Source organism: Elephantulus edwardii, unplaced genomic scaffold (assembly GCF_000299155.1).
Source record: "Elephantulus edwardii isolate Elephantulus edwardi_28Jun2011 unplaced genomic scaffold, EleEdw1.0 scaffold00209, whole genome shotgun sequence".
NCBI classification, from domain to species: Eukaryota; Metazoa; Chordata; class Mammalia; order Macroscelidea; family Macroscelididae; genus Elephantulus; species Elephantulus edwardii.
Window position 1 is genome coordinate 4,952,081 of NW_006399959.1, and position 23,068 is coordinate 4,975,148.

Genomic DNA, 23,068 nt, shown 5'->3' on the forward strand with positions numbered 1-23,068 from the left:
CTGTGGAAAGCAGTATGGCGCTTTCTCAAAAAGTTGCAAATAGAGATACCATTTGACCCAGCAATTCCACTACTGGGAATATACCCCGAAGAGACCATAACTGACACCCAAGCAGATATATGCACACCCATGTTTATTGCAGCTTTGTTCACAATACAAGGAGTTGTAAACAACCTAAGTGCCCTTCAACAAATGAAAAATAACCAACCATTAATGTGGAAAGGGCAGTATTTGTCCAGGGGGAAAGTTCACAAGGCAAGAGGTGGTTGTTGTTGTTGCTGCTGTGTGCCATTGTGTTGCCTGTGACACATAGTAACCTTATGTACAAACAGTCCCTGACTCAATCACACCTGTTCCCATTGCCCCAGTTACTATGTCAGTCCATCTCATTTGGGGTCTTCCTCAACTGCGCTGTCCCGCCACCCTTCCAAGCATCATGTGCTCCTGGTCCCTCCTGGCCACGTGCCCAAAGTCTGTGAGACAGAGCTTCATCATTCTTGCCTGTAAGGAGCACCCAGTTACACTGCCTCTAAGAGAGACCTCCTTTTTCTTTTGGTTGTCCATGGGATATTCAGTACTCTTAACACCAAAATTCAAATGCATCGATTCTTCTTCTGCCTTCCTTATTCATTATTTAACTTTCAGATATCTAGGAAACAATTGAAAATACCATGGTTAGGATCAGGCGCTCCTTGGTCTTTAAACTTCATGACTGATTTTTAGCTTTCTGGAGAAATTTTTGCAATGCAAAATGTCTTTTGATTGTTTTGACTGCTAGTCCTAGAGATTGTGGATCCAAGTAAAATGAAATCACTGACAACTTCAGTCTTTTCTATGATGGATTCAAATCACCAACCTTTCAGTTAGAAGTTAAACATCTTTACCACTGCACCACAAGGGCCCCTTATAGGCGCCGTCACAGCAGGTCTGTGTACCGTAGGACAAAGTGCCGTCTGTCCTGACCGTTCTCACAGTTGTTGTTTGCTTTGGTCCTGTTGCAGCCATCTAGTGGGTCCGTCTAGTGTAGAGTCTTCCTCTTTTTCACACACCTTGTGCTTTATCATGGATCGGGCAAGGTTCAGAGACCTTGTTCACAGGGTAGCTCTGAGCTGTAATCAGTCAACTTAATGGTACTTAACAACTACTTTACCATAAGGTGAGCATTTTGAAGATTGTGAGGGTGGTGCAGGACAGACAGGGCAAGGTTCAGATCTGCTGTTCATAGAGTTGCTTGTCAACCTGAAAGCACCAAACCACAACAACTGCTTTACCGAGCATGCTGTGCCTCTCTAGGGATTCTTCCTGATGATGTATGTGTTCAGGTTAGAGCAGGATGGTTTCCTCCAGGTCTCCTACTGTCACCTCAAGCTCAGGAGGGGTCACAACAGACAGATCACAGTGTGTTTCCTGTTGACCTGAGCAGGGAGGGAAGCACTATATGAGTCCCTCCTTGCTCCCGGTACTTTAACTGAAACCTGGTGGTGTCCTGGGCCATCTCTCTGTGTCCAGTAAGCAATGATGTCCTCACTATGCTGATACTGTGTTCTTGGATCTTGTATTTCTTGATCTTTCCTCTAAGGAAGAGAAATCGGGCCTTCCTCAAGAAGAGGCATGGCATATGGAGGATGGGAGCATTGACATAGGCACAGGACTTTGATCCTGAGGAGCTATCAATGGTCCTTGCAGGCTTCCAGCTCTCCTCCCATCACGTGTGTGCCTCCCTTATCTCCCCAAACTCAGTGTAAGAGGCACGCAAAGCACACACCAGGAGAACTTATCTGAAGATCTGTGAACACATCCTAAGGCTTTGATGTGGCATCCCTGTCAGTCATCAAGAGAGAAGAGTTCTCCTTGGCCTTCATGTCACCCAAGACAGTGAGTCAAGTGTCTGAGTTTGCAGATAAACGCCATGATGCAATTTCCAGTCTGACTCAAGAACCCAAATTTAACAGAGCTGACTCCATGAGGATATCTGGCCAGCTTCTGAAACGAGACAGTCCTCTTTCCCTCCCCCCTACTTTTGGGTGGTGCCAACCAGCAAGTGTACTTATAGTCCACATTGAAGATGCCAACTGAGAAATGGCAGAATTTTCCCCAGGGTGCGTTGCTGACCAGCAGAGACTCCCGAGTCCAATGGTAGCAGGGCAGAGAGGGAGCTTTGTAGATCAGTAACACTAGCTCTCCATGTGTTCCATGTACATAGGGTTTTCGATGGTCTTGCTATGCATCAGAGAGCTGGACAGTGACTAAAGATGACAGAAGAAGAATTGATGCCTTTGAGTTGTGGTGCTGGAGAAGAGTCTTGAACATACCATGGACTGCTTGGAGAGGGTGAAACCAAGTTTCTCCTTGGAGGCTAGGATTTTGAAGCTCCATCTCACATACTTAGAACATGTGGCCAGGAGGGGACTGATCCTTGAAGAAGGACATCATGCTTGGAAGGGTGGAGAGGCAGCGCAGGAGAGGAAAACCCTAGATGAGATGGATTGACACAGTAACTAGGGCAATAGGGGTAGGTGTGTTGGAGTCAGTGAGACTGGTTCAGGACAGGACAGGCTTCAGAGTTGTTGTATATAGGATTGCTATGAGTCTCAGGTGACTTGATGGCACATAACAACAACAATATTAGCTCATGAGAGAAGAGCACCCCAAATGAACACCTCCCTTCCATTTAGTGAACAGGGATTCCAGTAAATACCACCATTGTCATATGCGAGTTTAGCTATCACATACCACAGCTCCAGCTTTTGACTCTTTTTGCTGCCATTGAGCCTTAGACAAGACTCTATTCTAGAGAGCTACTTCAGTGAGCCCAGGGTTCCTGGGTGGAGATCCTGTATGGAGGTCACAGGTAGAGCAGCAGGGTGGTGGGCCCAGGTAGAGTTCATGGGGCGGAGATGCCTTGGTGGAGGACCCAGAAGGAAGTCCCTCAGGTGGAGGTCATGGTTTCTGGTCCTAAGAGGAAGTCCCTGTGGGAAGGTCCCAGGTAGAGGACATGGGTGGAGGGCCCAGGAAGAAGTCCCTAGGGAGAGGTCCCTGGATGGAGGTCCTGGGAGATGGTCTTGGGTGGGCATCCTAGATGTCCTTGTAGAGGTCACTTGTGGAGTAACTCAGAGTTTGGTCATTCAAACCCAAAGGCTGCTCTGTGGAAGAAAGATGAGGCAGTGTACTTCTGTAAAGGCACAGCCCTAGAAGTGCTAAGGCAGGTCTGCTCTCTCTGCTGGGCCACTCATTCTGGGTCTGAATCAGCTCAAAGGCAGTGGGCATCATTTTGATTACTGGATGAGCAAAGACTTAATGTGTAAGTTTAAACTCCAGTGTGCGTGCTGAGTCACTAAGATCCTGCTGGTCGATGTGGGACCTTGGGAACTTGCCCTCTCCCACCAGCCTACCCTCTTCCCCTCCTCCTGTGACCAGCCCTACCCTGTATTTCTTGCCAGTGGCAGCAGGACCAGCAAAGGCTCACCTTCAAGGCTTCCCTGATGAAGAAGGGATCAGGGTCAATGGAGTGATGACTGAGCAGTCAGGACAGGGCCTGGTCATGACAGAGAAGGGTCTCATGGCTGACTGGCCATGGCTGCTCACAGACACCCAGATGGCCAGCAGAGAGTACAACCGGGAGCAGATGAGGCCTCCTTGTCCTCTGGACATTGTCTGGAGCACGTTGTCTCTGGGCGCCTGTTGATGTCAGCACATTCAGCATCCCAAGCACAGCCTTGGGTTCAAGTAGATGATACAGAGTCCAGTCCCTTGAAGAAGGAGTTTTCTGGTCATCATCACCTCAGTGAAGCTTGAGGGACCTCACACATAGACACTTGCACCCCTAGTGTTCTCTTTGGGGCCAGGATGGCACTGAAACCCTCAAATGACACTGGCAATCAGACCTCCCTATTACAGCCCCTCTTTGGGGGGCTGGTTTGCTGTGGTGACAGAGTTGGGGCACTTAAGATAGAAGGAGGCTAAGTGGACTCAAGCTGGGACTTGCTGGGAGGAGCCTGGTTCTGGGGCATGCTTTAGGTGAGCCTCCTCACCTGTCTTCTTCTCCCATGGACTCCCATCATCATACGGAAACTCCAGCTCACCAGTGTGCTCACTGCTGGTGTATGAGTGCCAGGTCTGTTTCCATACAGCACAGGGCCCATCAGCCACCTCAGCTCAGAGAGAGAGAGAGAGAGAGAGAGAGAGAGAGTGAGTGTGTGTGTGTGTGTGTGTGTGTGTGTGTGTGTGTGTGTGTGTGTGTGTACGGGCAGGGCTGGCTCTGGGGCAGTGGGCTCTGACTACCCAGCTCCTACTTCCTCATGTCATGTAGTTCCTGCTCCCCCAAGGGCTGCACTCTGGGCAGCTGAGACCTTCCTTGCTTCATTTGCAGCCACATAGGTCTTAGCGCTACCCAGGCCTCCATGTACCACATCCAAAGGATGCTCAGATGTGCTCCAGCTGCTCCCTGCTCGCTTCAGAGACTGAGTAATATTCATCCTTTGGAATTACAGGGACTTCCTATGAGGGTCTGGGATTCCCATTCTTCTCAATGGTATCCACAATTTGTTATGATCCACACTGTCAAGAGCCTTTGCATAATCAATAAAGCACAAGTAGACATCCTTTTGGCATTCTCTCCTTTCAGCCAAATTCATCAGGCTTCAGCAGTGATTCCTTGGTGCCACGGCCTCTTCTAAATTCAGCCTGAATCTCTGGCAGTTCTCTTTTGATGTTCTGTTCTATTTTAAAATAATCTTAAGCAAGATTTTGCTTGCATGTGATATTAATGGTATTATTTTATAAATTCCATATTCTGTTGGATTACCTTTCTTGGGAATAGGAACAAGATATAGCTCTCTAGTCTGTTGTCAGATAGCTGTCCTCCACATTTCTTGGCACAGTCTGGTGAGCACCTGTAGGGCTGCCTCTGTTTGTTGAAGCATGCCAACTGCCAACTGGTATGCCATCAGTTCCTGGGGCCTTATATTTTTTTGCCATTCCTTCAGTACAGCTTGAACTTCTTTCATCATCATTGGTTCTTGATTGTAAACTACTTCCAGAAATGGTTCTTTGTGGGTCAGTTCTTTATTGATATAATGACTCAGTGTAGGCCTTTCATCTTCTTTTGATGCTTCCTGGATCTTTTAGGATTTTACCTATGGCATCCTATTTTGCAACTTGAAGTTTGGATTTGTTTTAAAATTCTTTTCACTTAAGGAATGCTGAGTCCGTTTTCCCCTTTTCTTATTTTCTGACTCTTGCTCTTTGCACATATCATTATAATTCTTTGCTTTGTCTTCTCAAGCTGCCCTTTGAAATCTTCTGTTCATCTCCCCATCTTTGGCAATCTTTCTCTTTATTTTGGCCTCTCAACATTCTAGTGCAATTCTCAGAGTCTCTTCTGACACCTATTTTTATCTTTCACCTCAGTCTTTGTAATGATTCTCTGCTTTCCTCATGGATGATATCCTTGCTGTCATCACACAGCTCCTCTGGTCTTCAATCATTAGCGTTCAATGCCTCGGACTTATTACTGAGATGGTATTCAAATTCAGATGGAATAGCCTCAACACATTTTCGTTCTTGTGGATTTGTTTTTGTTTTTTTGAGCTTCATTTGCACATGAGCCTATTGTTGTTGTTGATTGCCTTCAAGTCGAGCATGACCCATAGCAACCTATGAACAAAAGGCCTGACACCCCTCTACAACTATTGACATTTGTCAAAGTTCATAGAGTTTCTGGAGGCTTGTTATTATTTAGGAAGTGGATGCCACTCCTGCTTCCAAACCTGTCTTAGTATGTCATTGTTGTTTTCATGTGCTGTTGCATCACCTGTGATGTACAGCGACCCCATATACAGCAGCTCTGAACCCTGCCCAGTCCTAGCCAGTCTAACTAATTCCAGCACACCAACCCTACACATGAGCGATGGTCTGTTTTCGTCAGTACTTAAGCTGGTTTTGACTGTTGATACTGAGCTTCTTCAAAGATTCTTTCCAGGGGAGCTCTGGTGGCCTAGTGGCAAGAAGCTGCACTGCAATCCCAGAGGCACACGGTTCGAATCCACCAGATCCTCTGCCGGGGAAGGAGGGACAGTCTCGTCCTGTACCAGTCAGATCTGATTTGACGGTACACACACACAAAAATAATAAATTTTAAAAAATTAAAAAAAAAGATTCTTTGTATAAATATAGTCTGTCTGATTCCTGTGCAATCCGTCAGGTGAGGTCCATGTGTATAGTCACTATTTGTAATATTTTAAAAAGATAGTGCAATTAAGAAATCATTGATTGTGCAGAATTCCATCATTCTATCTCTGGCCTCATTTCTGTTACATTTCTGTAATAGTCCCATAAGTTCTTCTTTGTTTCTGACTTTTGAACTCTAGTCCCCAATTATTATTAATGAATCTTGATGGTATATTTGATCAATTTATGCTGAGAGATTGTAGAAATTCTCAGTTACTTTATCTTTGGCTTTATTTATTGGTGCATGTATTTGTCCTGGAGAGGGTGAAACCAAATTTCTCCTTGAAAGCAAGGATTTTTTTTCCCTCTTGTGTACGGTCTAATCAGATCTGACTGGCACAGAAGGAGATTGCCCCTCCTTCTCCAGTGGTATATCTAGCAGACTCAAACTGCACACCTTTGGGATTGCAGTGTAGCTTCTTGCCACTAGGCCACCAGAACTCCCCGAAAGCAAGGATTTTGAAGCTCCATTTCACATACTTTGGTCATGTGCCCAAGAGGGACCAGTCCTTAGAGAAAAACATCATGCTCAGAAAGATAGGGTGACAGCACAGGAGAGGAAGACCCAGGACGAGATGGATTAACACAGTAACTGGGATCATTAACTGGGGTAATGGGTGTAATTGTGTCAGAGTCAGTAAGGTAGGCTTAGGATAGTGTAGGCTTCACAGCTGTTGTACATAGAGTTGCTATGAGTCACTGTGGCACATAACAACAGCGTATTTATTGAGCAGAGAAAAGGAAGGGAACACTGCATAATTTAAAATCAAGAAAGGTATGCATCAGGGCTATATTCTTTCTATATATTTGTTCAGTTGCTGTTACTAAGCAAATCATATTAGACTTTATGAAAAAGAATGAGGCATCAGAATCAGTGGAAGACTCATCAACAACCTGTGTTACAAAGATAACACCATCTTGCTTGCTGAAAGTGAAGAGGACTAAAAAAACTTACAGCGGAAGATGAAGGATCTTCTTTCGTATTGATCATATCTCAACATTAAGAAAACAAAATTCTCGCCCCTCTGCTTCCATCCCTTACTCCCCTTAGGTCTCCATACATGTTTTACTAATTATCTTTCTATTTTTACAATAATGGTCTTATGCAGTATTTGTCCTTATGAGACTGAGTTAGTTCACTCATATGTTCAGCATTTTGAGGAAATGCCAAACTGCCTCCAGAGTGGTTATACCATTTTACAATCTCACTAACAGTGTATGAGAGTTCCCTCCTCTCTACATCCTCTCCAACATTTATCACTTGCTGTCCGGCTAAATTTTGCTGTTGCTACTGGGGTGAGATGATATCTCATTATGGTTTTGATTTGCAAAATCTCAGGATTGCACAATTTGATAGGTGGAAGGAGGAGGTAAAGGAAATGGGAAAAGATCCAGCAGGGACCTGAAAAGACATGTAATGATGGGCACAGCCCAATGGTGATTAATTTTATAAAACATAATGTATGAGAATGATTGTATAAAACATAATGTCAGTGTAGGAAAGTGTGTTGGGGGAATCTGCATAATAAAAAGAAAACAAAAATCCTCACTGTGGCATCAATAGGCAATATCATGATAGATGGAGAAGAGATAGAAATTGTCAGAGATTTAATCTTAATTACATTTACAGTCAACACCCTTGGTACCAGCAGTCAAAAGACATGTTGCATTGAGAAAGTCTGCAGTCAGAGATTTCACCAAAGTTCTAAAGAGCAATGATGTCAGCAAAGACTAAGGTGATCCAGACCCAAGCCATGGTCTTTTCCGTTAGATGACAGAAGAATTGATGCTTTTGAGTTGTGGACTAAGAAGAGTACTGAATATTCCATGAACTGCCAAGAGAACAAACAAACAGAGAGGGTACAGCGAGGGTGCTCCTTGGAGAGGATGATGATGAAACTTCATCTCATATATTGGGGCATGTTGTTAAGAGGAGCCAGTTCTTAGAAAGAGACTTCCTGCATGGAAAAGTAGAGGACCAGTGAAGGAAGGGAAGACCACATGAGATGGATGGATACACTGACCCTAACTTAGGCTCCAGTGTGGCAAAGATGAGGAGGATGACACACAATAGGGCAAGGTTCAGATCTGACAGTTACAGGGTCACTGAGTCATAGTCAACTCGATGGCACTTAACCACGACACCCACCATCGATGGGTGGGTGAGGAGAGGCTGATGGCAGGAATCCATCTACAGTGTTTTTATTGGGAAGGATCCATCTGCCAGGCAGTGTATATGGATACAGGTCATGGTGTTCTGTAGGAAGAGGTGACAGCCTGGTATCCTAGACCCAGGGAGAGCCACCTAGGATCTGCACAGCTGGACATCCAGGTGACAGGAGCTGCCAGAAGAGGCACCACCATCCGAGTCAACATTACTCCTAGTCACTAGAGCAAAAAGTCAAATCTCCTCCTGTCCAGCTGATCCTTACTCGTGGTAACTCACAGTGTTTCCATGGTTGTCAGTCTTTATGGGAAGAGATTTTTCCATCTTTCTCCTAAGTATCCACTAGTGGATTCAAACTGCCAACATTTGGTCAGCAACTCAGCATCTTGCATACTACACCACCAGGCTCCTTACCATAACTCTTTTCTAAATTAAAAATGTACCAAGCCAGTTACTATCAAGTCAGCTTCAACTCATGGTGACCTATGTCTGCCAAAGTAGTATTGGGCTTGGTAAAAAGAGCAAAGTCCACTTGGGGATGGCTATGTCTGGCCTTTACCAACTTCACAAAAAGAAACTGTCCCTCTCAACAGTATCAGTAACACAAAATCAGTTCCCATGAGGTCAGACATATCTCACACACTCCCACACCTCTTATTACTCATCTTACACCAATATTACTGCTTTGCTGAATCCAAAATTCAAATGTGATAGCTCACAGACCACATAGAACCATATTGGGGAAGTAAAAAAGTTATAATACAGATTACTAACAGAATACTAACAGTCAATATAGCTCCTGAAATGTGCATGCAGGCACCTTAGCCTCAAGCCTCGCATCTTCAGGCCAATTTTCCCCAAGTTCTCTGTCCTGCCAGTATTGACTATCACCCCCTAAAGTCCCATCTCATGTGTCCAGTTCAGCCATAGGTATTGGCTGCAGTTCAGCCATAGGTTATTGCTACATAGGAGTGTAGCTGGAGCAAGATGGGCACCCTACATTCTCTTGCTTTCTCGTCAGTGGCACCGGAAGGTCTGTCTCTGTGATTGGAGTTGTTCAATTTATTGAGGAGAGTAGCTAATTCCCTTGTAGTTTGTTGAGACTGGCCATTTGCCTGTGGAATGGTAGATAGCCAGTCCCCTTGTGGATAGGCTAACATGCCCCATTCACACATTCCCACCTATCTACATAACAAAGTCAAATAATGGCTAATAAAAGTCACATTGAAAGTTAAGCTCCACGGGTTCCATGGTTTTTTCCCAGTGGCTGATTTTTTGGAAGTGGACTTTCAGGTCTTTCTTCTGAGTGTCTCTAGATGGACTCAGACCAGCCTCTTGGTCAGCAGTCAAGCAACTGTATCATTCAAGGATTCTCTCACATCCTAAGCCCATTGCTATAGTCAGTGTGACTCATAATGACCTGATGCGCTAAATGGAGGAAAATGGCCCCAGCTGGCAGTTCCAAGACCGTACATCTTTACAAGAGCAGACTGCCTCTTCTTTCTCTCCAGAACAACTGGTGGCTTTGAACCATGGACCTTTTGGTTAGTATCTCATTACTTAAAACCACTGCTCCTTAGAACTCCTTAGAGAGTGATTAAACTCCACAGTCTCAGAGCCATCAAAGTGACAGCTGCCATGAAATGACATGAGGGGAACCCATTAGCCTTGCAGCTGAGGAGGTGGGGGACTCGGCATCCCCTGAGTCCCTGTCACTCAGCTGGTGGCACCGCCCTCATCCCACGGGCCTACACCATGGCCCTTGGGAGCATTTGCAAGCTTTTAAACCTTTTCCCTCAATTTTCACAGGTTGTTATATTCTAATATAAAAAGTTCTGAAGCATCACACCAGAATTTCATTCCTCAACTGCTCAGTTGGCCACTGACAAGCAGGCTGCTGATAGAGGGTGAAGGAGTCTGGTGGCACATTGGTTAAGTGCAGAGCTGGTCACCAAAATGTCAGTGGTTCAAGCCCGCCAGCCACTCTCAGGAGAAGGGAGACAGTGTGCTTTGTGGCAGTTACTGCCTCCTCAGTAACCCTGCGACACAGTCCTGTTGTCCTGCAGCATTGCCAGGAGTTGGCATCATCTGGCATTGGTGGGTTTGGTTTGGGTGTAGCTATGCCTGGGGATCAGGGTGCCATGGTTCAGCCCTCAGCTGCCAACCGAAAGGACAGTGGTTCAAGTCCACTGTGGAAAAATGAGGCCTTGAGATCTGCTGACTGGGAAGAGGAGCCTCTTGTCAACTTTCGTCATCTAGGAGATGCTTCATGTTCACGAAGCATCATGAAGTTTCAGTGAACCTTTTCCCACTGAGCTCTAGTCTCAGGGGACATCAAGGCCAGGTGGCATAAGACAAAGGCATTGTTCTCCATCCTGTTTGAGGAGTAGTGACCAGAGTTATAAAAGGTTTCCAGAAGCCACCTAAGATACAACTATTGGCACCTCCCTGCCCAGTACAAAGAAGAGAGAAGAAAAGCAAAGATGTACTAAAACAATTAGTCCAAAGGATTAGTGGACCACTGGAATTTCAATCTGCAAGACCGAGACCGTAAGAATTAGATAGTGCCCAATCGCCACTCTGACCGCACTGGAAGAGATCACGGGAAAGGGTCCTGTGTAGAGTGTGGGGAAATGTGGAACAATTCCAAAACATAAAAATGTCAAGGCTACTGCTCTAATAGAGACTATTGGATTTCTTGAGATTACAAATTTTGGTCACCCTTTAAGCCTGGAATTAAACTCACCCATGAGGGTCAACTTGCACTCAACAAACAGGTCTATAAGGTAAACAGTAATACCAGGGAGGCACTCACTCCTTGGAATAACCAATCACCTGCAATTAAAAGGGTAGTATTTGCCCAGGGAGACAGTTTAGTAGGCTGGATGAGATGGTATAGAAGGATCAGTGGAAATCAGAATCACAGGGAGGGAGTAGGAAGAGTGTGCTAATGGGTTGCAGGCAACTTGACAACACACAACAGTAACAATAGTATAAAACAAAATCTATGAATGATTGCATGGAAAACCAATTTGCTCTGTAAACTTTCTTTCAAGTTATAGTGGAAAGTTAAATAAGTAAAATGCCCTTCTCTAAGGGATTAGATGTGGGCTTGTCTGCACTGCTGTCAACCATGGCTGAAAAGTTCTGGAACTAGAAACACAAAGCTGTTGAAATTTCTGTGGTCCACCATTTTCATGGGTTTTGCTAATAATAGTCCTTCACACAGGAAGCCACCAGCAGGAGCCAGCTGTCAGGGACATTAGAGTTGATGTGTCTGTCCCAGAGTCAATACCTAATGAGAAATCAGAAACCACCCATGTGTCAGAGATCTCTACCCCACAGAGTTCTCAGTGGTGGATTTCGAAGGAGGTGGCCAGATCTTTCTTCCACTGCACCTCTAGGAGGATACCCTCAAACTTCCAGATGTCTGATTTGCAGTGGAGAGCATTAACAGTCTGCACCACCCACGCCCCCCCCCCCGAATTCCTTGGATACTTCTGTAAGCCAAAGATAGAAATAAATATACACACATAGCATCCTAGAGATAATGTGCTTCACCAAGATCACTTAAACTCATCTAATATCTACCAGTAGGTAGCTCCGGTGGTCTAGTGGTTAGGGATTGCACTGCCAAATCAAAGGCACATGGTTCAAATCCAGCATTTGGTCCAGGAGAAATATGGGCAGTCTCCTCCCATGTGATTTACTGCCTCTGAAAACCTGCTAGTAGGTCAGCTGTGAGTCCACTCCAATTCCACAATACATAATAACAACAGCATAGCAGTGTCTACCAGTTGACTATAGCGTGGACCAATCAGAGAACAAATCTATCCTGGACGAATGTATCCAGGATGCTCTTTAGAAGCAGGGATGGTGAGACTGCCTCTCACAGACTTCGGGCATGTTGTCAGGAGGGGCCAGTCCCTGGAGAAGGACATCACGCTTGGTAAAGTAGGAGGTCGGCAAGAGAAAGGATGCCCATCGAGATGTCACAGCAGTGGGCGTAGGCACTGCAGGAACTGTGAGGATGGGGCAGGGCTTCTGTTATGCATGGGTCCTGTGTGTCAGCACCAACTCCGCAGTACCTAAGGACAGCAGTAGTTGCCAAGGAACTCACCCTGACTCCTGGCCACCCCAGATGTGTCAGTAGAACTGTGCTCCACAGGGCTTGCACTTATTTTTTTTTCTCTCTGAAGTTTATCACCAGACCTCTTCTGCAGCTCTTCAGTGTGGACTCTGTACTGCCCAGTGTCTAGCTAAGAGGGTTAATGTCACCTTTGTAAAGTATGTGAGAGTGGCCACCACTGTACCCTTCTGAGAAAGAGGGGCCTGCTCCTGCCCCCCTCCCACATGGCCTTTGTTGGAGATGCTACTGCAGAAACCGGTCTCCTGGTTTCTGTCTCCCCACCAAACATGGCGCTCTCGGCTGCTCGCTGGAGCCCACAGGCCTCTGGAAGCCATGTCCCTGGCAGCGTGTAGACAGTCCTGGAGCTGCATCCCCACCATGCTGCAGGCAGAACAAGAGCCCCTTGTGCAGACACACAGCTGCTGCATCTGACGGGGTCCAGGCACAGAGAGCAGGAGCAGGTGGGGCAGCAGGGCCAGTGAGCGGGGGCTGGGGTCTGAACAAGAGTGGGGGGGGCAGTAAACAGAGGCTGGGGGTTGGTCCAGCTGGGGGCTGTACAGCTAGGAACAGGCGGGGGAAGTCCAACTGGAGAGACCAGGAGGCTGAGGCCAGGCAGTCAGCCACTGGAGCTTGTGCAGCTAGGGGCCACGAGTCTGGGACAGTGAAGCCGAGGACAAGGGTTGTGCAGCTGGGGACTCTGAAGAGGTGCAGCCAGGAGCTGAGGGTCTGTGCAACAAGGGCCATGCAGCTGGAGGTCAGGACAGGGGCAGTGCAGCTAGGGCACAGGAGGTAGTAAATCCATCGTGAGAAGCCCCAGACTTAGGCTCTGATGTTGTCCCCTTCCTCCATGTAGGGTTGGAGCCTTGGTGCACTCAGAGGGCTTGGAGTTTCCCGATTGTGAAGAGTCTGACCCCCATCAGCCACCCCACTGTGCACACTGCCTACTTCATCAATTCTTTAGCACTGTGCAAACAGATACTATAACGGGGTGACTTAATGAACAAAAGTTTATTCTGTCACAATGGAGCAGATTGAGGTCTCAGACTGAGGTCTGATAAACTCAGCTCATGGAGGCCCTCTCTCAGTGTGGGTCAGCGGAAGGTCCTGGTTTCCTTCAGTGTCTGCAGGCCCAGTGTTCCCTGAAGAAGCATGTCCTGGATTTTCCTTGTGGCAAGGAGCTGAGAGTCACCATTCTTTCTTGGTGGACAGAGGTCCCCTCACCTCAGCTAATTTCTTCCCCTTTTATATCTAGTGACGTAGGGGGGTGTTATAGAGCACACTCAAGGAGAAATCCCCTTAAGTCTGCTCTGACCTGGGATGTGATTAAGGGGTGTTGCATTTCACTTTAAAAAAAAATAATTAAATTTTATATTGGTACTGATTTACTTACAAAAGTTCATTGTTATTGTTGTTGTTATGTGCTATCGAGTCGCTTGTGACTCATAGTGACCCTATGTGCAACAGCCCTAAACTCTGCTCTGTCCTGTGCCAATCACACCGTCTCCGACACACCCAGCCCCATTACCCCAGTCACTGAATCAATCCACCTCATAGAGGGCCTTCCCCTCCTGCACTGTCCCTCCACCCTCCCAAGCATGTTGTCCCTCTCCAAGGACCAGTCCCTCCTTACAACATGTCCAAAGTATGTTAGACAGAGCCTCAGAATCCTTGCCTCCAAGGAGCTGCCCGGTTTAACCCTCTCCAGGATGAACCTGTTTGTCTTCTTAGCAGTCCACGGTACCCTCAATACTCTTCTCCAGCACCACAGCACAAAGGCATCAGTTCTCTTTCTATCCTCCCTATTCATTGTCCAACTCTCTGATGCATAACAAGTGATTGCAAAGGCATGACCTGTATCAGATGCACCTTAGTCTCCAGAGAGACAACATTGCTCTATAGATTGTTTTTCATGCTGGATCTTTCCCCCTTGCATTTCACTTTTAATCTTCCTATGACTACTTTCTTGAGACATGATTGCGTAGCTTCCACATTATATCATGATATACATGTATCTGGGGAACAAAGTTGTCCATGACACCAGGTCTTCCGTGTGAAAGGCAAAGCTTCTACCACTGAAGCACCAGTGCCTCCCTGCAGAGCCACATGCACACAGACGCTTCGGTGTGAAGCCCACAGACACGCTGTGGCTCTCTGGAGCAGTTGCAGACAGTTTTTCAGGCCAGTGGAGGGAACTGCCTCTGGGGAAGTGACTTCTTTGCAAAATCTCTCTGTGTCTTTTAATACCACATTCTACATGTCTGTTACTGTGCTCATAGGTTGGGAGTCCCAACTTCTGGAGACGGGGTTCCTGGGGATCTTCCTCTGCCCACTGTGGACACTGTCCCGCTTGCCCAGGTACACACCCCCATCCCGGATTGTGGTGTGGGCGTTTCGGTGGCTCATCTTCAGAATCATGCTTGGAGCAGTAAGTAGAACTTTTATTTGTCTTATTTGTTGAGAAGACAGAAGTTTACCTTAAGCTTTGTGCTGTAACAGGTACCAAAAGGGGGTGGCTTTAGCAAATAGAAATTTATTCTCTCACAATCTAGGATGCTAAAGTTCAAATTCAGGGTGTCAATTCCAAGGAAAGGACCTCTCTCACTGTGTCTCCTGGTTCTAGGGTTTTTCTAGTACAGAAACCTGGGTCCAAGGATGCACTCCACGCCTGGACCTCGTTCTCGTGGTGCTGAGGTCCCAGATTCTTGGCTTAATCTCTCCTTTTATCTCCCATGAAACAAAAGTTACTGCAAGCCCTACCCCAGAGAACCCACCTTTCATTAGACCAGGACTGTGACCTAATCCTAATTAAGGATATTTCAGACAAGAGATGAGAAATATGTATTGCACTGGGCAAATCCAGTCAACGACCTCTGTAAAGTGCTAAACAGCTTGAAAGATTAAAGTTGAGAAGTGCCTGCCCTGAGCCACAGTGTCTTTAATTGCCTCATATGCATGTGAAAGTTGGACACTTAATAAGAAAGATTGAGAGGACTCACTGCCTTTGAATTGTGGTGTTGGTGAAGAGTACTGGTTATACCATGGATCAAACAGATCCATTTTGGTGGAAAGGCAACCAGGTTGTCCTTAAAGGTGAGGATGGTGAAATTTCATCTCATATGCTTTGGGAAAAAGACATCATGCTGGGAAAGTTGGGGGGTCAATGCAAAAGACCCTCAAAGAGATGGGTTGGCTCAGTGACGCAGATGGTCTTGAGGTGCAGCAGGTTGTGAGGATGGTGTGGGGTCAGGCAGGGTTCTACACAGCTTACCAAGAGATGGAACAGACTTGAAGGCACCTGAAACCACAACAGGCCTGCCTCATTTAGGTCAAAAAGGTTAGCATCTATAACACAGAGGTAGTGACATTATTCTGAGAATCATGGCCTGGCGAGGTTGACACCTATTTTGGGGGGTAATTCAAGACACTCTGACATCCTCTTTGTGCTTAGCATTTGCCCCGTCATTTTTTGGACCATCTGTGCCTTGTTTTTCTGTCCTCTTCCCCTCCTCAGTTTAGGTCGATGCCACTGCCCACCATCAGGCTCCGACTCTGGTCAGCCTGCAGCCCGGCGGGTCTACCGAGGACCTTCTCACTTGTGCTGCAGTCGTTTTGGTTTGGCATTTTCTTTTGCCTCTTCCCTAGAACGCCCAGGCCTCTGCACCCTTGCTCATCTGTCCTTAGCATGTAACCATACTGTTGTCATCTTCGGGCACCCTTGAGTCAGTTTGAACTCCAACCTTGTGTACAACAGGTTTGAACTCCTGACATCTTGGTTAGGAGCTGCTGTGATTCCAGAGAAGCTGTGGCTGTTTGGAAATGCTGTGTAGTCATAACAAACAAGTAAGAAATTTCCCATAGCCCTGAGCAAGAAAGCCAGCAAGGGTAATATATTAAATCAATTAGCAAGTCAGATTCTTTTTTTCTTTTTCTTGACATAAGGTGTTCATTAGCTCAAATTGGTTTTTTGGAATCAGCACCAATATAAATGTATTAATAAAACAACAACAAAATGTAAAAAAAAAAAAGGAAAAAAAAAGAAATGCTGTGTAGTATTCCCGGCCCAGCCCTGTCCTCACAGTGTCCGCTGTGTGTGAGTGCATGTGCAGCCACCGTGTCTGTCTGTCTCACAGAGGGTCTTCCCCTCTTCGGTGGCCCTCTGATTTATAAGCATGAGGTCCTTCGCCAGGTGTCTGGTCCCTTATGATAACATGTGCGGAGGGCACGGCATGAAGTCTCACCACGTTAGTCAAGCCCACTGCCGTCTCCTGGATTCCGACTCAGGTGACCCTCTGAGACAGAGGAGAACTGCCCCACGGGGTTTCCCAGTTTGCCGATCCCCCTCTCCAGGGGGTGGCTTGGATGGGATTTGAACCAGCCTTTCAGTTAGCAGTGAGTGCTTAAACACCATGCCACCAGGGCTCCTTTTTAGCCCCAATCCCTAAATTGCTGTTGAGTCAGTTCCAGCCTATTGTGACCCTGAAGACAGAGTCCAGGTGCCCGGTAGGGTTTCCAAAGCTATAAACCATTACAGAAGCAGACTGCTTCATCTTCCTCCCTCAGAGAATCTTGAAGGTTTGACCTGCTCAAGTGCTCAACCCATTGTGCCACCATGACTCCTGAGCAGCCGCAGCTATTTGGAAATGCCATGTGGTAAGAAGCAGCGCTGCAATCTCAAAGGCACATGGTTCAAATCCACCAGCTCCCCAAGGGAGCCTCCTCCCATGTGCCTTATTGCCCCTGAAAACCTACTGGAGGGTCAGCTGTGGTCAATTCTGGCTTGGCAGCAACAACAGCAGCATGCTGAAGGTGGGAGTCAAGGAGGTGGCCATGTGACCAGGTCACACAAGACAGCCTGAGGACCCCTCTAACTTCATCTTCCCAACCATTTGGAGAGAAGCATTGTCACAGTTCCCTCTCACGAAGAGCCGAGCTCCTTCTGTGTCCCCAGGCATGACGCACCTGTCCGAGCTCTTCTCAGCCATCTCAGGTCTAGTTTTCCGATTTCTCCCCTGCTGGTCTTGACCAGTATAGACCTGGACCAATGTCTACAAGGACCTGGACAGGAATCCCGGCAGGAGGCGGCTCCCGAGGTAGAGCGATGCTGGTCGCTCGCTGCCTGATCAGCGAGACTCCCTGCGTCCCTGCGAGCTGAGCGGGCCGCACACCGGATGCGTAGCCTGCGAGGTGCTGAAGCAGTCAGTGTTTTGATTGACTGTCAGTTGGCTTAAAAAAATTAATAACAGTGGAATAAGGGTATCAAAATACTCATCCTTAATCATCTTCACACTTACTATGTATCAGCTTTTAATCATCCTAAAAACGTCATGTAGCACCCACAGTGACGCTGGCACTATTGTAGATCAAATCATGTCCCCCCAGGAGTCTCTTGAGCAACTTAACCACATGCAGTAGCGATGACCCTGTTTGGAAATGGGATTTTTCTGTCCTTTTTTTAAAAATTTATTATGATTGAAACAAAAGTTTACAGAAAAATATTTTCATTCATTAATTGTTGCACATTTTCCTCCCTACCCCACCAGTTCACTTTTTTCTTTAAAAAAATATTCCTTGCAGAAAAAAAAATCATTTCTGTTGCATAATTCCCTCCCTTCCCCCCCTCCTACTCCTCCCCCAGTTCACTTTGCTATGCACCTCTTACTTTGGACTTTGTCATACAGATATTGCCTAATCATGTATTCCTTTTAAACAATTCTTTCCTTAATCTATTCTAATACAGTGTTCATTATTTATCCCCTTTTCTTAGTTTCGCCCGAACTCCCATGTCAGTCCTGTTTTATAACAATGGTGTTACACAGTTTTTGTCCTTTTGTAATGGAGATATTTCACTCAGAATATTCAGAAGATTCTGAGACCTCCAGGGTCACCCATCCTGTGTAATATTTTATTATAGGCTCCTAGTTTTTCAGTGCTGCATAGTATTCTATAGTATGAATGTACCACAGTTTTCTGTCCACTCATTTGTTGATGGGGCTACATAGCCTCTGTAGTCAAACAGCTGAGCACTGGTCCAGCCACAGACACATGGACAGTGGACCAGGATTGAGGACTCACAAATTTATCCATCCACTCCTAACGGCTCAGCTATGACAAAGAGCTGGAATCCACTAAGTAGGGGAAAGATGCTGCGAAAGCAGATGATCCAGTCATAGGAAAGTAAAAACAGGACCATATTTCATATCATCTTTTTTGTAAAAAGCTGACCAGCATTTTGCAAAGTGTCTTAGTTTTCTAGTGCTACTGTAACAGATAGTCAGCTGCTAATAGTCTCTTATGCTGTGACCAGTGTCTCTTAAGTTTAGTGGTAATGTTTTCTGAGCGAAGGTGATGTGTCCTGTAGAACTGGTGTGTAGACAGGTTTTTTCCTTGGCCCTCGGGCCTGACGGTCTTCGGTTCCTCCGCCTGGGAAGTGGGTGGAGGGTTTCAAGGTCCCTTGGCTGTCCCGCTTCTCCGCCTTTCAAGATCCCTTTCTTTCCCCCTCTATGTGACCTGAGAAACAGATCCCGCACGGTCCTCGGTCACCTGAGAAACGGATCCCGCACGGTCCTCGGTCACCTGAGAAACGGATCCCATGTGGTCCAAAGTACTGAAGAGCAATGGTGTCTCTCTGGAGACTAAGGTGCATCTGATACAGGCCATGATCTTTGCTATCACTTTTTATGCATCAGAGAGTTGGACAGTGACTAAGGGGAATAGAAGGAGAATTGATGCTTTTGAGCTGTGGTGCTGGAGAAGAGTATTGAGGGTACCATGGACTGCTAGGAAAACAAACAGATTCATCCTGGAAAGGGTTAAACCAGGCAGCTCCCCTGGAGGCAAGGATTCTGAGACTCCATCTAACATACTTTGGACATGTTGTAAGGAGGGACCAGTCCTTAGAGAGGGACATCATGCTTCGGAGGGTGAAGGGACAGCGCAGGAGAGGAAGGCCCTCTATGAGGTGGATTGATTCAGTGACTGGGGTAATCGGGATGGGTATGTTGGAGGCAGTGTGATTGGCACAGGACAGAGCAGAGTTTAGGGCTGTTGTACATTGGGTTGCTATGAGTCTCAATCAACTCGACGACACATAACAACAACTGTAACAGACACCACACAAGTGGATGGCTTTGACACAGAGAATATCATTCTCTTACTGTTTCAAAAAGGAATTCAACTCATTGTGTTGAGTTGAACCAACTCATAGCTGACCCTCCAGCAGGTTTTCACAGGCTAGAAATTGCATGGGAGGAGATTATGTATCTTTCTTCCTTGGAAAAAGAAACCTCCTTGCTAACAATTTCAGCTTGTTTGAGTCCACAATCAACACTCTTTACTTCAGCAGTCAGGAAGTCAAAAGATTAGTTGTTTCAGGACAATCCACTATCAGAGACCTCTCTGAATGCTGAAGAGCAAAGATGTCAGTCTGGAGAATAAGGTGCATGATCTTTGCAGTTACTTGCTGTGCAACTGAGAGCTGAACAATGACTAAGGAACCAAAGAAGAATTGATGCTTTTGAGTTATGGTACTGGAGAAGAGTATTGAACATACAGTGGCCTGCCAGAAGAACAAAGGGATATGTCCTGGAGAGGGTAGAGCCAGGTTACTCCTTGGAGGCAAAGATTGTGAAGCTGCAACTCACATACTTTAGGCACTTGGCCAGGAGGGACCTGACCATAGAGAAGGACATCATGATTGAAAGGGTGGAGAGTCAACGCAGGAGATAGAGACCCTGAATGAAATGGATTAATGCAGTGACGGTGGCAATGGGTACAAGTGTGCAGGTATGCAGAAACAGTGAGATGGCTCAAGATAGGGCAAGGTTCAGAGCTTTTGTTCATATTAGGGTTATTATGAGTCACAGTCAACTCAACGGCACATAACAACAGCAACCACCTTTAGATTAGAGAGAACTTGGGTGGCCTAGTGGTAAGAAGTTGTGCTGCAATCCCAAAAGTATACAGTTGAGATCCTTCAGCTGCTCTGGAGGAGAAAGATGAGCAGTCACTTCCAGTATGATTTATTGCCTCTGAAAACTCACTGGAGGGGCAGCTATGAGTCAGTTCTAACTGGGGACACAGCAGTAACTACAACCACCTTTAGATTGGAAGCTCTTTGCCTATTTGGCCACCAGAGCTCTCTACAGTTTATTGAGGTAGAAAGCACTAGTTCAAGGTCCCAGACCCAGGGGAAGGCCCCCTGTCTCTGTTGGTTCTGGAGGAAGGTCCTTGTTTCTCATGGTGTCTATAGGCCTGGCAGTCCTTGGAGATCGCAATGTGTCCTGGACTTCCCTGGTGTCAGAGAGCTTCCTGGGTCCCAGATTGATGTGCTCTATTGCTGGTGATTATTTCTTGGTACTGAGATTCCCCATCTCAGCTTGCTTTTCCCTTTTATCTCTTGTTGTTGTTGTTGTTGTTGTGTGCATTGAGTCAGAGCCAACTCATAGCTGAACTTCTAGTGGCTTTTCAGAGGCAGTAAATCACACAGGAGATTGCCCATCCTCCCATGGAGCAGCTGATGGATTTGAAACTTGTGCCTTTGGGATTGCAACACAGCTTCTTACTACTAGGCCACCAGAGCGCCCTCTTTTCTCTCTGTTGTTGTTGTGTACCATCAAGTCAGATCCAACCCATGCATGACCCTCCTGCAGGTTTTCAGAGGCAGTTGATAGTATGGAAAGAGGTTGCCCACCGCCACATCCTTTCTGAAGCTTCCCTCCAGTCTATCAGGGCAGGGATAGGATTATTCCACTCTTAAACCTCCCACAACTATTTGGATTAGCAGATTATGGGAGATAATTCCATAGCTTCCTCATTCTATAGCTCATATGTGTATTTGGGGGTTGAGGGACAAAGTAGGAGGGCACAGGTCAATCCATGACAAAAAGTATGAGGGTCATGAAATGCAATTAAAGCCTGGTTACACACGTAGTTGGGATGGTGACTGCCAAGTTCTCCACTATAAAGTCACTTAGTTTCCATGCTTGGTGATTCATGATATCTTGAGACAATTCTTTGAGCCACTTAAATTCTTTGGTTTCTCCTCCTGAGAACAGTCAGACTGAGGGAGACTCAAGGGCCCTGACAATGCAGTTTGAGCCAAATTCTGCAATGGATCCTAGTTCAGAGAAATGACACTAATGGGAATTTGGGTGACATTCAGATAAAGCTGGTGGTTGAATTTGTAGTATTGAATTAATTAAAAATAAAAACCAGCTTGGCCCACAGTGATCCTTTGTCAGTTTCTGAGTCTTTACCAGAGGAGGCTTTCTCCCGCAGAGCAGCTGTGGATCCCACCTACTGACCTGTTAGCAGTTCAACACATAGTCCACTACACCACCAGGACTCCTCGTTGAATTAATGGCGGCAAGTATATAAGAACACCATGATGTGTAAGGTTTATCCAAAATGAAACTTCAAAGACAAATATTATAAGTGGTGTTGTACCTGTGACTGAGACAACTTAAATGCAGTAGTTAAATTTCTCCAGAGACATTTTGTTCGCTTTCTTTGCTTAGTGCCCTTGAGTTAGCTCTAACTCAGCCACAGGCTCGTGCCCACCAGCAGAAAACCCTGCCTGATCCATGGCCATTGCTGCAGTCACTGTTTCAGTCCATGTCATCCATTGACCCTCCATTTTTCCTAGTATCCTTCTCCAGACTCACACCTCCTGATGTGTCCAAAACATACAAGACAAAGTCTTAACCATCTTCGAATCTCAGGAGCAGCTCTGCACTTCTTCCAGGAAAGAGTCATTTGTTCTTTTGACAGTTCGTGGTAAACTCAATAAAATTCATCACCACTAACATTCAAAGGCATCAGTTCTTCTTCAGTCTTCCTTAGTCATTGTCCTTTGTCCAACTTTCACATACAATAGGAAGCAATTGAAAATACCATGGCTTGGATCACTCACACCTAAGCCTTTGAACTGGCATCCTTGCTTGTTAGCACTTTAAGGAGGTCCTTGACAGCAGATTTTTCTCAATGCAGCATGTCATGGGTGTTGACTGTGGAGCCAAGTAAAATGCAATCCATCACAAGTTTAATCTTTTTCCATCTATGACACAGCCTTGTTTGCTGAAACTGAGCAGGACCTGAAGTGCATACTACAGAAGGTCAAGGACTATAATCTTCAATATGGATTGAAGCTCAACATCAAGAAGACAAAGATTCTTACCACTGGGCCAATTGGCAGCACCATGATAGATGGAGAAGAGAATGAGGTTGTTAACAGTTACAGCTTGCTTAGCTCCACAATCACTCTTGGCTCCAGCAGTCAGGAAATCAAAAGACTAATTGCACTGGAAAAATCTGCTGTCAGGGTTCTCTCCAGAGTACTAAGAAGCAATGATGTCAGTCTAGAGATGAAGGTGCACCTGATCCAAGCCATGATCTTCACAATTACTTGATATGCATCAGAGAGCTGGACAGTTACTAAGGATGATAGAAGAAGAATTGATGCCTTCAAGTTGTGGTGCTGAAGAAGAGCCTTGAACATACTAACCATGGACCACCAAGAAAACATCCTCTTGGAGAGAGTGAAACCA

At 46.1% G+C, this 23,068-nt stretch overlaps 1 protein-coding gene across 1 annotated transcript in view; it reads left to right on the forward strand.

Moving 5' to 3' along the window:
• The window catches only part of LMF1 (lipase maturation factor 1), a 93,929-nt gene that overhangs the window by 20,568 nt on the left and 50,293 nt on the right, over positions 1-23,068 (forward strand). Inside the window, exon 4 of the mRNA XM_006897504.1 lies at positions 14,801-14,949. Coding sequence (XP_006897566.1) covers positions 14,801-14,949 — 149 coding nt within the window. The remainder of the gene's footprint in view (positions 1-14,800; positions 14,950-23,068) is intronic.